This window comes from Helicoverpa armigera, chromosome 27 (assembly GCF_030705265.1).
Source record: "Helicoverpa armigera isolate CAAS_96S chromosome 27, ASM3070526v1, whole genome shotgun sequence".
NCBI classification, from domain to species: domain Eukaryota; kingdom Metazoa; phylum Arthropoda; class Insecta; order Lepidoptera; family Noctuidae; genus Helicoverpa; species Helicoverpa armigera.
The window spans coordinates 6257797-6274544 of NC_087146.1; the positions used below are offsets into that span (position 1 = coordinate 6257797).

A 16748-nucleotide genomic window follows, 5' to 3' on the forward strand; every position below is an offset into this window, starting at 1 on the left:
CCGGCTCTGGACTGTTCCCACAAAAGCCCATCAGGGCTGGTATGACAAACAGCCCTTTTCAGGGCTTCAATAATTTCACAATTTTCTTTCGAGCATACGTACGATAACTTATACTATACTTAACATACGCTTGATTATGTAGATAATGATCAAACTATTTCACCTATGTTTGACAAATAATATTTATTTTACAGGTAGCAGGTAGTAAAAAAAATTACAGCCAATCAGAGACGAGCATTTTTCGATGACTAATTAGTTATGCGCTTAGACGAGCGCACAAACAAATGAGTCATCAATAACAATGCAGGTGCCAGTGCCACCGATAACATGCAATAATAACAAAACCTCTGCTAGAATTACTAGTTGTGAGTACCTATGTGCCATTAAAACTATATATTTAGCCAAAAATAAGGTGAAAACAGCCAAGTGAGACAGAAAATATACTTTGAATTGATCTTAAAAGGCAAAAAATGATATAGAAAATATTATTTTTTTACCGAATGATTACTCGCGCGGCTGCAGATGGCCGGCGCTGATATATTTTTTCTTGGATAGAGAATGACCCTAGGTATCATATACTCACGCCACAGACCTAACATATTCGTACAATTGAAGAAAAAAAAATAAACGTGATTTGCTCCATACAAAAAAATCTAATTTATTTTTTTTCAGACAAACGATCAACTTTAGAAGAAATTTCACAAGAGTAAAAGTTGTCTGGAATATCATGAAGAATCACATAAAAAAATATCGAATCGATATTGGAACTTTGTTGCCTATGTCCACTATTTTTCAATTTGGATCCACTGTGCGGCGTCACACACCGCACGGCCAAAACCAAAATACCAGGATCGCATAAATCAGATGAGTAATATACCAATCAACGAGTGTCCATGGAACTGCCCACCATGTACTAGGACCGCATAACTTACAGGAGTATAGCAGTCAAGAGTGTCAGGTTACGTTTTTTTCCTAATTGTAGATAAACATACCAATTTACACCATCATTCATCATTTTTATGTATACAATCTCTTTGCTAGTTATGGGCCCCTGGTACTTTTGTTACCGGTACAAAAAGTATCCAGTCACATTTTCGGGTTTATAAAATGCCCATGTTGTCTTCACCTGTGTTTTAATGTAAATTTTATTATATTTATATGAGAGCTATACCTTTACCTACATCGAAGTTTTTCATTTAAAATTTCTTCTAACACTTTTATTTCTGACGGTACTCTGATACGTGAAATTTTATGCGGGTGACGAATCGGAACTCAAAATTTAAATATTAAATTATTTATTTTGCTCGAATGACCAATTGGGACTTGTTGTATGGAAAAAATAGTTGGTGACCAATCGGTACTAATGACAAATTGGGAATAACTCTTACCTACATACCAATCTGCTAAGTGTAACGAAATAAAAGTTAAAAGTAAGATTTTAAATAGTTTTATTGTAATAAAAATAATGTACATACCCACAGCTTAAAATACGTAACTTAAGTATAGATAACAACTAAAACATGATAGGAACAACAGTAATGATGATTTATTTACAAAATAAAATGATTTAAACTGACAGCCCACAAGAAACATACAATATCGGTTTATTTGCTGACCCACTGCTGGGGAAAACCTCTTTCTTATATAGACATGGTATTGATTAATACTAATATTGTTTTTGAACTATTTAGCTGTACCATTAAATACATTAAAAATACCGGAAAACATTTACAAATAAGTAACTTCCGTTTATGACGCCTCATATTTTAGCAAATCACAAAATATGGAATGAGTGACTTTAAAATTGTTATACAGTTATTAAAATAGCTATACATATAGAGAAGGCATTGATAATTTTGGTGTGCGTTCGCGCAGCGGAATGTTGTTGAATTTAAAGATTTTAATTATGCAGATAATTAGTGTAAGACGTCCTATAATTGTGTATGGTAAATAAAAATTTGTGTATGCAGCCATTGTGGAGAAATTCACCAAAAACAGATTCCGCTGGGCCAACGTTGGCGAACGTTGTCCTGGCGGAACTTTTTTTAATCCATAGACTTTAGAAGAAAAGAGATGTGTCCGAAAATTAGTGTGTATTTGTGTATAATTGATTATGTATGAATGAAATTAGTGCATGCATAAACTTCGGAGAAATTCAAGTTTCCGCTACGCGAACGTTTGGCCATTAGCTAGTTTTCATATAAAGCGCTTACATAGAGAGCTGTAGATTTTTACATACGTTGTTTTGAATTTGTTTATATTTGTTTAAAAACAGATTTAGAAAAGTCGTAGGGTTTAAAAGATAAAAATATAAACGTAAAATACACTTATTAGGTCTTAGTTCTTAAAGTATGCAGTTTGGGGTCTAGATTTTCACGTTTACACAAACCTTGTAAGTGTCTCCAACATGTTGCCAAGTATCAATGATGTTCCATTAGTAATTAAAAAGTTATAGGATATTTTAACATGAACAGATCACTGTTTACAAAGCAGTCGAATATCACGACGTTCTAAAGTAATTGCATGGTAAAATGTATGCCAATAATTAGTTTAATCATTCAACTATTCACTTGCAAAATTTCATGTCATTAAATTCAGTAATTAAAGAAAGACAATTAAAATATCGAAACCCTACATAATCCGACCAAGTTCGGATTGCTACCAAAAGCAGCCGTGCCATATGTCTAACAACGTTCTTAACTTGGAAGGTTAGTATTTATTAATATGGAACAGTTGCGTACACAAGCGTTAGGAAAAATAAAACAATTGTATGTCTTGATTGATAAACATTTTTAATAATAATGCCACTATCTACGATAAAAATAAATCTTCAATTAACAAGTACTTCTCTATTTAAATATGAGTGTACAAAATATTTTTATTATTATTACTTACATAAATTACTTAACTACGTGATTAAAAATAACGTTAATAAACGTTACGTATTTTAACTAAAATGTCGTAGATAGTGGCGTTATTATTAAAAAATATTTTTCATTCAAGAAATGCAATTGTTTTATTTTTCCTAACGCTTGTGTACGCAACTGTACCATATTAATAAATATACTAACCTTCCAAGTTAAGAACGTTGCTTAGACATATGGCACGGCCGCTTTTTGTACCTATCTTGGTCGGATTATGTAGGGTTTCGATGCTCCGTCAGTATTATAATTGTCTTTCTTTACTGAATTTAATGACATGAAATTTTGCAAGTGAATAGTTGAATGACTAAACTAATTATTGGCATACATTTTACCATGCAATTACTTTAGAACGTCGTGATATTCGACTGCTTTGTAAACAGTGATCTGTTCATGGTAAAATATCCTATAACTTTTAATTACTAACGGAATATCATTGATACTTGGCAACATGTTGGAGACACTTACAAGGTGTTGAAAAGCTAGACCCCAAACTGCATACTTTAAGAACTAAGACCTAATAAGTGTATTTTACGTTTATATTTTTATCTTTTAAACCCTACGACTTTTCTAAATCTGTTTTTAAACAAATATAAACAAATTCAAAACAACGTACGTAAAATCTACAGCTCTACGTAAGCGCTTTAAATGAAAACTAGCTAATGGCCGTTCGCGTAGCAAACTTGAATTTCTCCGAAGTTTATGCATGCACTGATTGCATTCATACATAATCAATTATACACAAATACACACTAATTTTCGGACACATCTCTTTTCTTCTAAAGTCTATGGATTAAAAAAAGTTCCGCCAGGACAACGTTCGCCAACGTTCGCCCAGCGGAATCTGTTTTTGGTGAATTTCTCCACAATGGCTGCATACACAAATTTTTATTTACCATACACAATTATAGGACGTCTTACACTAATTATCTGCATAATTAAAATCTTTAAATTCAACAACATTCCGCTGCGCGAACGCACACATAATTTTGTTATTAAAACTATTTAGCTGTACCTTTAAATACAATACATTAAAAATACCTGAAAACATTTACACATAAGTAACTTTCGTTTATGACGCCTCCAATTTTGACCGTTCTACAAAATCACAAAATATGGAATGAGTAGCAACTTTAACATTGTTATACAGGTATTCAAATAGCTATATGTAGGGAAAACGAAGACAATTAGAGTTAACTTTATTTATGTAACACAGAACGAGATTTTTTCTATAGGTACTAATATGATTTTAAAAATTATTTCGCTGTTTGGGAATTGGGTAGATAGACTATTCCAGAGTAACATACATAGGCTATAATTATATTATAAATGTGAAAGTTTGTGAGAATGTATGGATGTATGTTTGTTATTCAATCACGCAAAAACAGCTGGACCGATTTGATACCCTGGATTAACACATAGGCTACTTTTTATCAACACACCACGCGGGCGAAGCCGCTGGCGGAAGCTAGTAGGCTATATTTTATCCCGGTACGGGCAGTAGTTCCCACGGGACGCGGGTGAAACCGCGGGAAAACATCTATTATTAAATATGTTTGTTGTTGCTATGCTATATTTCATTGATATAAAAATGTGCGTTATTTACAAATGGCACTACAATAAACTAATGGACAAAAATATTGGAAAATTCAAATATTTTGAGAAAGTTAAGCATACTGTCAAGTGCTATTTTTAACCATGATAAGAAAACTGTTTCACTATTTATTTATTTTAGAATCATGTCTATTTATACAATATTATGATGTTTACTTTGTCACACAATAGTTCATTACAGACAGGAAATGAAATTAAGTAATTTGTTTGATTTTCTTTTTCTATAATGTATAAATGCAAAATGTGTGTTGCGTTACCATGGCAACGACCTATCTATTATTAATACAATAACATTTTGGTGAGTACATGGAGAAAAAAATGACTAGCAGAAGTGTCACAATGCAAAATCACCTAAGCACTCGAACGGCTCGTTGGCTCACTCGTAACAGGGGCCCGATTCTCCTGATTTTACTTAAGCGACATACGATTCACATCCGACTGAGATCCTATCCCGACTCAATTACAATTGAAGCGTATGTGGCATTCCGCTATTTTCTTTGAAATAAACGTTTTTATTCTTTTCTGTCATTCAATCATGAATCATTTTGTCTGCAAATGATTAACAAATCCAATATGATTGTAGAGCAAACTACCGTATAGACCAAATGGCAGACCAATCGAATGTCATTGGAATACGATTAGTCTTATATTAGCAGCAGAATGCCCGCTATGATTAAAACTGCTATTGCGATTCAATTTCTATTCAATTTTGACATTATTAACTTAGGAGAATCGGCCTCCTGATCGTTTAGTCATGCCCACCGTTCGTATTTGGCCTACAAGAAGGCGTCTGACCATTATGGCATTTCCGCTCATCTTTCTTTACTCCATGGGTGAGTAGTGGTAATAGGATAGTTTTTATTCACAGGTGAAACCGATGGAATAACCTTAGCTAGGAATATATTGACTTCATGAAGATTGCGCTCAAATATAACAAAGAATGTGATTTCAATTCCTTGTTGACTTGGATTCTTAGTCCAGAATACCGCACCTGTAAAATAAATAGATAAATTATATTTTCTGTTTCCGGTTCAGTAGTTTCGGGGCAATTAGGTTACAAACAAACAAAAAATGTTTTATCTTTATAATAGTGGTGTAGATAAGGTACAAATAACCTAGCACAAATAAATAGGAAGTCGTGAAGGGCGGTTTGGGGGCTACCTTTTGTAAATTTGACCTTCATAAGGTGCTGATTTTCAACCTTCTCTGGAGAAATGAGTTTTTATCTTGTACAGAGTATGAAATGGTGGGTATTGGGTTGCCCGGGAAACTGGGTAGAGAAGGTCAGATAGGCAGTCACTGCTTGTGGTACACTTGTAGTCAGACCCCGACATAGTTGGGAAAGGGCTTTTTTTTTTAACGACGTCAAATATCATCAAATGACCCCTCCCGCTGTGGGTTAGCAGCGGTGAGGGAGTGTCAGACTCTTACTGACTAAAAACCGTCGTGTTCCGTCGTAGACCTTTTATGTGCCATTTCTGACTGCCTCGTTGGTCTAGTGGTCGCAAGCGCGGTTGCTGTGCACGAGGTCTCGGGTTCGATTCTCGAGTCGGGCCGAAATCGCTTTGTGGGTTTTCTTAAAGTTTCACAAAACAGCCCGTAGTTTGGAAGTTGGTGATTGATTCACCCGTGCATCGGAGAGCACGTAAATGTCGGTCCTGCGCCTGATCTCTTTCCGGAGGTGTCGGATTGCCGTCCCATCGGGTTATGAGAGTGAAGGAATAGTGAGTGCACCTGTGTCCAAGCTGCGTGCACTATAATATGTCGTGCGCAGCTGGCTGATCTCCTTAAGTGAGAACAGCCGCCGTGGCCGAAATCGGCCGTGGACGCCATTATTATGTGCCATGGGCTTTTATGGGCTCGGGAGACGATGCTATGGGTGTCGTACTGTCAGCAGGTGGTGACGTGGTGGTGTCGCTCGATGTGGCGGCGGAAGGCGTGTCGCGAGGCGGACTCGAAGCCGCACGCGCCGCACACCAGCACGTCGGCCGCCGCCACCGCCGCGCTGTACAGCTGCACCTGCACTCCCGGGGACACTGCGGATATGTTAATACACCAAGTGAACAAAAAAATATGGTATAGTGAGAGCACAAATAGTTGGCTAATTGGCGGGCCCTAGGCTGCCTGTCCACCGGAGCGGAGCTAGGCTGCGGAGTGGAGAAACTGAGAAACATTAACCAATAGGATTGAGGAGCGGAGATTTTGTGCAATCTTATTGGTTAATATTTCTCAGTTTCTCCACTCGGCAGCCTAGCTCCGCTCCGGTGGACAGGCAACCTTACGGTAGAATTATATGCATTGTGATAGTCGCAGCCGCGTGGTAATCTGTTTTCATATTACAGCCATAGCTCGTCATTCTCCTCTTCTTCAAGGATATTAATTAGCACTTCAACTAGAGGGAACGAACCATATCTACTAATTTCAAGACACTGTCGCGCGGATCTCGGCAGCCGTGCCATACATATTCATAGTTTGACTATTATCGCGAGTGATCGACGACTGTCGTAGGCCGTGCGCGGCTGTGACTTGATTAGGTACGACACACCCGATATATATTATAAATTATTGTATATTTATATTATATACTTACAATAGGGAGATTTGCTGGTTTCACCCTCCAGATGTTTCTCTTGCACGTGCTTCATTAACTGGAATATAATATTACAACAAAGTTTTAATTAAATTTAGTGTTTATGTCGATATCGGTCTATTCAAAGATATTTTCAAAGAAAGATGATTTGCGTTACTAGCTCCGCTTTCTATGTAACCCTTGCTTGCTCGTATCGGATTGCAGTCCCATCGCGCTATGAGAGTGAAGGAATAGTGAGTGCACCTGTGTCTAAGCAAATGTGCGTGCACTATAATATGTCCTGCGCAGCTGACTGATCTCCTTATATGAGAACAGCCATCGTAGATCAGGCGTAGGACTGACATTAATTACGTGCTCTCCGATGCACGGGTTGCACGGGCCGACTCAGGAATCGAACTCGAGACCTCGTGCTCAGCAGCCGCATTTCCGACAGCTTGACCGAAGAGGCGGTTTCAGACTATATACAGTCATGGACACATAATTAAAGACACCCCCGACGCGAAGTGAAATAAATAGTTATGGTACTGACATGAGCTTAAGCACGGCATAAAATGTAATGTTATTATTATTAAAACAAATATTACATTGTGTTCTTCAAATTAAGGACAAAAAATATTTTCCTTCTTTAATACTTTAGATATAAAGCTCTATGGGAAATGAACACTAACTTTTGTAGCTGATACTTTGCTGGTCAGCTAATTAAAGACAGTTAAAGCCCACTTAAGAAAAAAAAACGAAAGATACAAATAGTTGCCATAATTTTTTTTATAAGTGAGTAAAATACTTATGAAAACTCGAATTAGGTAATAATTTAGGTTTATTTCATTAACATTTTTTATTTTAGTCCTATCAATAAGACTAGAACAAAAATTCTGGTAAGTAAAATGTTTTAGGCTTTTTAATATTATATTTTGACATACGGATTTATTCATACTACTTGATCTGTAGTAAGGACATGGTAATAAATTTATTATTAAAGATTTCTTATCAATGGCACTAAAAAAGGCATGGTTTGAGAACAACTCAAAACCGACCCCAAGGAAAACTTGTCCGCAAACAGACTTTAAGGTGTGCTATAGGCAAATAGTGAACCATTTACATGATTCGGTACTGGTTTTTTTGGGAGTCATCTGATGCTAAAAGGACGACAATTGTGTCTGCACAACTTTTAGACTACAACCGGGTCGGGAAAAGCTGTAAGGCATGGGTATTGGAAGATGTTACTTTTGGAAAAGCACCGCGTGTCCATACTGTAGTTGGCTATTTCTATCAAATGTGAAAGGTGCAGTTAACAAGTGTTCAAAAATGTATTTTTTTTCTCATTAAACAAAGGGATACGAATAATTCTAAAATAATGTATCGAAATTAGTCGCCTCCAAAACATGAGATGGAACCAAAATACACTAAGAAAGTTCGCAAACATAGGAGGCGAAAAAGTAATAGTGTGGAGCTTCTCTCCACTGCTTGGTGTGGTGACCTTTTAGAAAGATATTATTAAAAATAGGCGAATTCAGGTACTATAATATTTTAGAAATAGCATTTTGTTATATGCTAAGCATAATTTACCGGTCCTTAGCGCTTTCCAAATTAGAAAAGTTCTGAAAAACACTGTAAGAGTAGTAAAAAGGACTCTTTGATCGAGCAACTTATGACGGTTTTGGTTTGGCCCATCGCAAATTTAATAGAAAAAAAACTGGTGATCGGCCAGAAAACACAATGGCGATAAGTCATACATGAAACATTGATCAATTTTACACAGATTTTTATGAAGCATGGAAGAAAATTCCCGTAGCGACTTAAAACAAAACTGACCGCTTGCACGCTTAGGGATGTTGTGCTGTCATTGAGGTAAAAGGAAATAAACCAAATATTAGTACTAATTAGTATACTTAGTTTCAGTGTAGGGAATGTTGTTATAGAAAAGTACTATCAATAATATTAATAATTTGCATTTTTTCCTCTGAGCAAATGGAGTGTCTTTAATTATATGGCCAGGCCACGTTATGGTTCATACCGCTCGAGATTCGGATAAAGCGAAAAAAAACTTGTCGCGAAGGATCACTGAAGATAGTCTTTAGTTTTAATATTTCACAATGCCCTCTTAAATATTTTAAAATAGAAAATAAAGTTCCAGTAGCAATCAGAAAAAAGAAATACAGATGAAATGCGGCAGCAATTTAAGATTCCAACAGTGTCTTTAATTATGTGTCCATGACTGTATATAGTCCAGATTTCTTCAAGATGTTTTCCTTCACCTTTTTACCAGGCATTGGTGTCCAATATACACCTACTTAGAAAGATGTACTTTCTAACTTAGAAAAGTTGCATTGGTACTTGCCTGACCTGAAATCGAACCCGCGCCCTCATACTTGAGAGGTTGGTTCTTTGCCCACTAGGCCACCACGACTATTAAGCTAAACTATGTACCCTAATTATAAGTACCTAATAGATGCAATAGTTAGTATCTCGTACAGCTACACACCTGTGTGTGCATGGCGGCTCGGAAAGGACACCTCGCACACTGCAGCGTGACGGCGGCGCCGCGACCGCCGCTAGAGCGACCGCGACTCGCGCCGCCGTGCTCACGGGCCTACAGGAGATCACTTCAATTAGTACATCAAGATATTATATAGCAGCTCGTTAGCTATTGACGGGCTATAGTATAGAAGGCAATTTTACGTACTAATTTAGTACGAAATGGTTACCCTGCCCATGTTGACAAACGCACCTAAAAAATATTTCATAAGACTTATCGTAAGAATGTAAGTGCTAAATAAATAAATAAATCATCAATATTATTGTTTTCCAACTCGCATGACTTTATGATAAGTATTTTCTAAGTTATATCATCCTCCTGCCCTTATCCCAATTATATTTGAGGTCGGCGCAGCTTGTTTTCTCTTTTTCTATTCATGCTATATTCGGACCTTAACATACTACAATATGTTTTGTCATAAGTTTTACAGCCGGCGGCCTGCCTGACGCCAACCCTCCTTGGAAATGCTATTAAGGTGGTTTGTACACCAACTTGCGGATGCCCAAGTGCTGGTGGAATGCACTAGGCCTGAGCTCCCTTAGTCGCCTCTTAAGACACGGGAGATAAATGGGAAAGTCCTATTCTGATCCGAAACGATTACGGATATATTTTATAAGTTATATATAATAGCGGGTCAGACGGGGTTTTCTAACAACATTTATTTTAGTTTCTATAGTTAGTAGTATATACCTTATGAGCAGACATCTCCTTGACGGCATTACACTTGAAGGCGCAGAGCTTGCAGGAGTACAGGTACAGGCGGAAGTTGGGCGACGCCAGCAGCTCGTGCGGCGGCGGCAGGTCGCTCTTACGCTTCCGCCCGCGGCCACGGCTCGCTTGTAGAGCTCTGTGGAGTTATCAAGTCAAACTTTAGCCTCTTGTATGCAGTTTTATTATAATAGAAAATCAATTATATTCGCGTGGATCTGCGTTTTCAATATACGACATCATATATCATCATCTACATCAGTATATCTGGACACAGCTAAGTACCAGTGTGTTCTACAAAAAGCAACTGCTCCTATGCGACCTCCTCAACCCAGTTACCTTTTTGCAAACCTGATGAGCGCAGACACCTGAGAGGAATTTCGTTGCAGAACAACACCGAGTTTTACTAGAATTGTGACAAAAAAAAATGCGAGGTTATTCTGCAACCATGACTATGTAATTAACATCATAATTATTGTTACAAACTTTAAGAAGATTAGTTTAATACTCACTTAGCTTTGTGTAGAGACTTCGCCTTTTCTAACAAATCTGCTGGTGACAAAGTTTTCTGTAACAAATTATAACGAGTTAATTTACATGCTGTGAAATAACTATAATAAACTAGCTTCCGCCAGCGTCTTCGCCCGCGTCGTGTGTTGATAAAAAGCCTATGTGTTAATCCAGGGTATCACCTACATACCAAATTTCATTCAAATGGTTCCAGCCGTTTTTGCGTGATTGAATAACAAACAAACATCAATTTTGACATTAACTTCTGCAAAACTACCAACTGACAGTAAAACAGTACAAACCTTAGGTTCCTCAACCGGCTCCTGCACAGCGGTGGCTTGCTGTAGTGCAGATTTGAGGATCACGAGAGAACCCTGTCCGTCTTCATTCTCTACCATCACATACGAGTCTTGGTTGTCTGGATCTGTAGGGGAAGAACAGTTATTAGAATAGCTTTTGAAGATATAAGTTTACAAGAATTTTTGTTATCAATGTGAAGAATAGTGGCTTAAATAACAGTTATAAATTTTACATGTAACTATATAATTATACTTGTTTCACGTGGTTTCACCCGTGTCCCAGTGTAACTCCTTCACTTGCCTATTTGAACGAAATTTAGCCTATGTTACGCGAGGATAGTGTATCTTCCCAACAGTTAAAGAATTTCTCAAATTGGTTTAGTTTCGTAGTTAGTATTAACAAAAAAAAAAAAAAAATTTATAATGTAGGCATACATAAAAGTTATAATAAATATGTGGGCTGTCATATTAACTATCAAGTTATTTATGTAAATAATACATTTTTGTTTATATCTAAATAAATGGTGGTGTACCTTCAGTATCACTGGACTGCAGCACACAGGTGACGGTGGCATCGGATGAGATGTCTCCGTCCGACGTGCCTGCGTTGGCCACCAGTTGGAACGACTCCGACTCTCCGACATTTTGACATCTACAATGAATAATGTTGTGATAGTAATTATTTGTGTATTTAAACCTGTTTTAAATGGTGAAAGGAACTATAATTCCAATCTTTAGTTGCAATTTTTTTCTTGCCAAAAACTATGGAATCTACTTAAATGGGTATATACGTGGGCGGTCCCATAATGAATTGGCCTAACTATGAACTAATGGAGGAAATGAAACAAAACCGATTTTATTTTTTAATACAATCAAAATGAATACCAATACACTTCTGACATCTGCGAATTAACATTTCTTCACCTTTATAAAAGTAATCACAATTATACCCCAAAAAAGGCGGCCTATTGCCTTTCTAGGGGGCTTTTCATCCTTATAACGCCATTCCATTGACTCGCGCTTGCTTTGTGGATCATAATACAAAATCATAGTTTCATCACCAGTCACTAGCCGCTCGATCACATCTTTGAATTTTCCTCCACAAAGATCCAAAAACTCTGAAACGCAACGCCAGTCTCTGTACCGCTGAAAGAAGTTTCGGTACCCGTCTTGCACTCACTTTTTTCATGTGAAGATGTTCATGGAGCGTATCATGAAAAATACTTTTAGGGAGCCCAAGGCTAGCTGCTACTTCTCTAATCTTCTAACGGCGGTCACTCCGAACCTCCTATTCAATAGGAGCAATCGTTTCGAAAGTGAGCACTTCCACAGGCCAACCGTCATACCCAAGGTCTTCGACGGTTTCTCCCCCGAGGCGAAACTTTTTAACCACATTTTTCACTGTGTTATAGGAGGGGACAGACTCCTTATACACGCCATCCATTAATTCTTTTATTCGCACAGAGGATAAACCTGCTTTAAACAGAAACTTTTTTAGACTTCGATACTCAGTTTTCGACATGTGGCAAAAGTACGCGACTCTCGTCATTCAAATGCCTACTAAACTAAAACTAAGCATCTCATATCGATGTGTATTTTCTATATTAAGTACACGATAAACGTACTTTTTAATGCCACATAACATGTAGCGATATGTCACCTAGAACTATATCAGGCCAGTTCATTATGGGACCGCCTAGGTAGAAAGTCCAAGAGAGTCCAAGAAAGGAAGGGTTACTTTTCATACAGATGCAGAAAGTAATTTGATTTATGAAATTATGAAAATCTGTTACTTTTCATTGTAAAACTAGCATTCGCCCGTGGTTTCACCCGCGTCCCGTAGCCGGGATGATGACAAAAACTATCCTAAAACCTTCTCCCGGGTCTAAGTTACCTCCCCTCTAATTTTCTGCAAAATCGGTCAAGCCGTTTTCATGTTAAGTATTTCGTGACAACGGAAAGCAGGTTTCATTTTTATATAGATGTATAGATAACTTAACCAAAATAAAATAAAAACAATTTCGTAAGCTATCTAGAATATCTGCCAGATATTGCATAGTATTATGAATTTCATAGTTTTTCAGTAACACATACCTGACTAGTGTCAAATTAAGTAGATCAAGCTGCACCAGCCCCTTGCTTGTATCCAGTACTTGCATGTACTTAGTGCCCTCACCACCTTCCTCTGACAAGTCCGGTAACATGTGGTTTTCCTATAACAAACAATAAAAATATTACATGTATGCAGGCTGTTATCGAACATCCTTGGCAGTCGTTACGGGTAGTCAGAAACCAAAGTCTGTCACCAGTCTAACCAAGGGGTATTGGGTTGCCCGGGTAACTGGGTTGAAGTGGTCTCATAGGCAGTCGCTCCTTGTAAAGCGCTGGTACTCAGCTACATCCGGTTAGACTGGAAGCCAACCCCAACATGGTTGGGAAAAGGCTCGGAGGATGATGACATGTAAGCAGTGTGTAAAAAATTCATGGTGGTTAGAGAGCCAGTTTTTCAAGTGTGAGGTTGCAGGTTTGATTCCTGGTCAGGAAAGTACTAGTGCAGCTTTTCACAGTTATGAATGAGAACCAGCAAGTTCAAAATAAAAATATTTAAGTAGAAATGTCTAAGGGATGAAATTGAGAAAGGTAAATTATAATAATTAGAAGACATTCTTTACCTGATTCTTTTCAAATGGTGTGACTTCCACTATTTGTAGTTGACCTGAAATTAATTTAATATTAAATTAGATAATTAATAGTTCCTATAAATGAGAAAGAATGTACTTTTATATAATATGGATCCTTCACATACATATTATGTTTATACACTTACCATCCTTAAGTAGGTTAGTTTCAGTAAGTGTGACACCAGTCTATCCAAGGGGTATTGGGTTGCTCGGGTAACTGGGTTGAGGAGGTCAGAAGGGCAGTCGCTTCTTGTAAAACACTGGTACTCAGCTACATCCAGTTAGACTGGGAGCCCAACATAGTTGGGAAAAAGGCTCGGAGGATGATGACTTACCATCCTTATATTCCGCAGACAGGATCTGGCCGTCTGAGGTCTCAACCGTCACCTCTTCATCAGACATGATTAACTGGTATTATACCTTGTCTTACACTGAAAACAAAATATATTTCTTATTTAATATTATTCTATTTTAATGATATTGTCATTTTATTGATAATGTACATACTGCAAAAGGTACACTAAATTGGTAGGTCCCGGCTGTCATTTGAACATCTTTGGCAGTCGTTACAGGTAGTCAGAAGCCAGTAAGTCCTACAGAATTATAACCAGTCTAACCACGGGGTATTTATTGGGTTGCCCGGGTAACTGAGTTGAGGTCAGATAAGCAGTCGCTCCTTGTAAAACACTGGGACTCAGTATTTTGGATGAAATAAATACTTTTTATAGATATAGGTCAGTTATAATGAAGAATCTGTGAGATATCTGCGTTCATAGGATATTCTACAACATGTAATAGAGGACTATGAATGTAGAAAAAGTATATTTCACTAAATTACAGGCGGGTAGATACAGCTTTTTTGAGTTCTGACTGAACTTGTAAAAGAATTAATATCATTTCTTCAGTATCGGGACAATATGAATGACATAGAACATGCATGTAGTGAACTATAATATGCAACAATGTATGATTATACCTATTTTATAGTTAGGTAAACCCGTGAATAGACGAACACGTAGAAAGACAAAGTAAGGCGACCATATTTCCTCAGATACAGCATATTTACAGTGATAATATAGCAAATAAACGTGTTTTAGATATTTGAAAGCGATTTATAAACAAAATAAACGTCAATCAGTGTATAAAAATTCTTGCAACACCAAATTCATTGTTGCGGTGTTTCTATTTTACGAAATGGACGGCCATCATTTTTAATTTTATTATTGCAACAATCAATACTCACATTTAATGGCAACAATGATGATTTCCAACACTTTATTTCACGATAACAAGATTCACAATACGTTTCAATAAGTGATTTAAATCAATTCAATGGATAATAACGCACTAAAATGGCGTCGACGCTATATTAAATATGGTTTTCTTTGTAAATTACGAGAGGAAGACATCTCGGCTGCTTGACAGAGTTGCCAGCGTGAATTTTGTTTACCCTGAAAATTGGACCGGAAGTAAGGTTAACGATTATTTAAATAAATATGTTTCAACTGTATTTACTTGATTAATATTTTTAGAAGTAATCTGGTAGTCGCAGCTCGTTTAATATTAAATAAATAACATACAAGAAAAATAAATTGTAGCCACATAAAAAAATATCGAACTTTACTTAATATTTAACTCCAACTGTTAACAAAAAATGATTTTAATAATTGGATGATTATTATTTGTTTATTACACTTTGCATATTAAAGTTCATGATATTTTTTAATATGTTTATGTTAAAAGTCTTTGATCACGAATGATGTCATGTCGACATTCATGCCACTGTCTCTTTCTAATGTTCTACGTATATATAGCTATCTCTCTTATGTAAAGTCGGTAGAGCTAAAACTGTAGACAGATTAGCTCATACATCCAATTGGGGACAAGTAGATTCTATTTGTACGAGAACATTCCATCTTACTCACTCTTATACGATTCCCATAAGACCAATTAAGAAACGTGACCCCCTAAAAACACAGCAATAAGAAACTTAACTATCCAACAAAAAATATTAGAAAACTAACTTTATCGCGACATGCATTTTGCGCATCTAAAATTTGAGATTTTTTTAGTACTTTTGATGAAAAAAAATATTGAAAATTGAGTTCTGCATCGCGCTATCGAAGTTTTCACAGCCATTTGGACAGTGAATGGAACTAGTAGAACAGATAATGGGAGGTCCGTAGCTACTACGTAAGCCGGTACTGACGAGGAGCCGGTCTAATTCCTTGTCATCAGATATGTTGAAGCGTAAGCAATCATATAATGGTAAAATATAATGTCAAATATGTCAAGAAAAATAATAAAGAGAGACTAGGTCTCATCCACACGCTAGTAGCTGATATGACTTCCTTTTTGTTTGTTTCACGTTGAAAATGGAACACGATTTTTCCCCCTTTGCATGTTTTTTCAGAACTATTCTCTTTTTGAATATTTATTCAATATTTTTGGGAAACTTGGTAGTGAGTTTATGTGTTAAGAGATAAATTTATTTATATTTAAAATAAATTTCTAATAATTTGGCATATAATTTATTACTGAAAGAAAAAAAAACACATTAAACGAAATTATTTTTTCTTCTAGTTAGTCCTAATTTCTTACAAGATATAATTCCGCTTAGCTCTTCTTACTAGAACTCTACTTTATTTGACATCAATATACATTCAGTTTTAAAATACTTATTGATAAAAGAGCCCATAATATTTATATTTAGATGGCTAAGGAAGCAGGTACTTCGGTATCAGGTCATTGATTCACCCGCGAGTTCAATGACCTGCCTTGACATTGCAGCTACAATGTGACTGCGCCAAAATTTCACAAAACAACATCACATATACAAACAGAAATGATGTATTGATTACCAAAATCTGTTAATCAATGCTTTGTTTT

At 36.6% G+C, this 16748-nt stretch overlaps 1 protein-coding gene across 3 annotated transcripts; it reads right to left on the reverse strand.

Annotated features, from left to right (window-relative positions):
* Positions 1 to 5121: 5121 nt before the first annotated feature.
* On the reverse strand, positions 5122 to 15304 carry LOC110380402 (uncharacterized). Of its 3 annotated transcripts, none has more exons than XM_064042103.1 (12): positions 14873 to 15040; positions 14195 to 14290; positions 13851 to 13894; positions 13273 to 13391; positions 11712 to 11830; positions 11182 to 11303; positions 10882 to 10937; positions 10352 to 10508; positions 9608 to 9715; positions 7126 to 7183; positions 6424 to 6571; positions 5122 to 5526 (listed from the first exon to the last, which is right to left on the reverse strand). In XM_064042103.1, exons 2-11 carry the CDS (start codon positions 14259 to 14261, stop codon positions 6426 to 6428), a joined length of 996 nt encoding a protein of 331 aa, XP_063898173.1. In that variant the 5' UTR covers positions 14262 to 14290; positions 14873 to 15040; the 3' UTR covers positions 5122 to 5526; positions 6424 to 6425. The 3 variants fall into 3 exon arrangements, with proteins under 3 accessions (XP_063898173.1, XP_063898172.1, XP_063898171.1); XM_064042102.1 differs by having other exon boundaries at positions 14836 to 15040; XM_064042101.1 differs by lacking the exon at positions 14873 to 15040 and adding an exon at positions 15103 to 15304 and having other exon boundaries at positions 5125 to 5526.
* Between the last annotated feature and the right edge of the window lie 1444 nt (positions 15305 to 16748).

Bases quoted from the DNA above. Each gene is read 5' to 3' on its own strand.
- LOC110380402 (XM_064042103.1), bottom strand. From the start codon at position 14,261: ATGTCTGATGAAGAGGTGACGGTTGAGACCTCAGACGGCCAGATCCTG. The intron at 13,392-13,850 runs GTAAAGAATGTC...TGTTTGTTATAG, and splicing joins CACCATTTGAAAAGAATCAG to GAAAACCACATGTTACCGGA. The intron at 11,304-11,711 runs GTACACCACCAT...CTTCCCCTACAG, and splicing joins GCAGTCCAGTGATACTGAAG to ATCCAGACAACCAAGACTCG.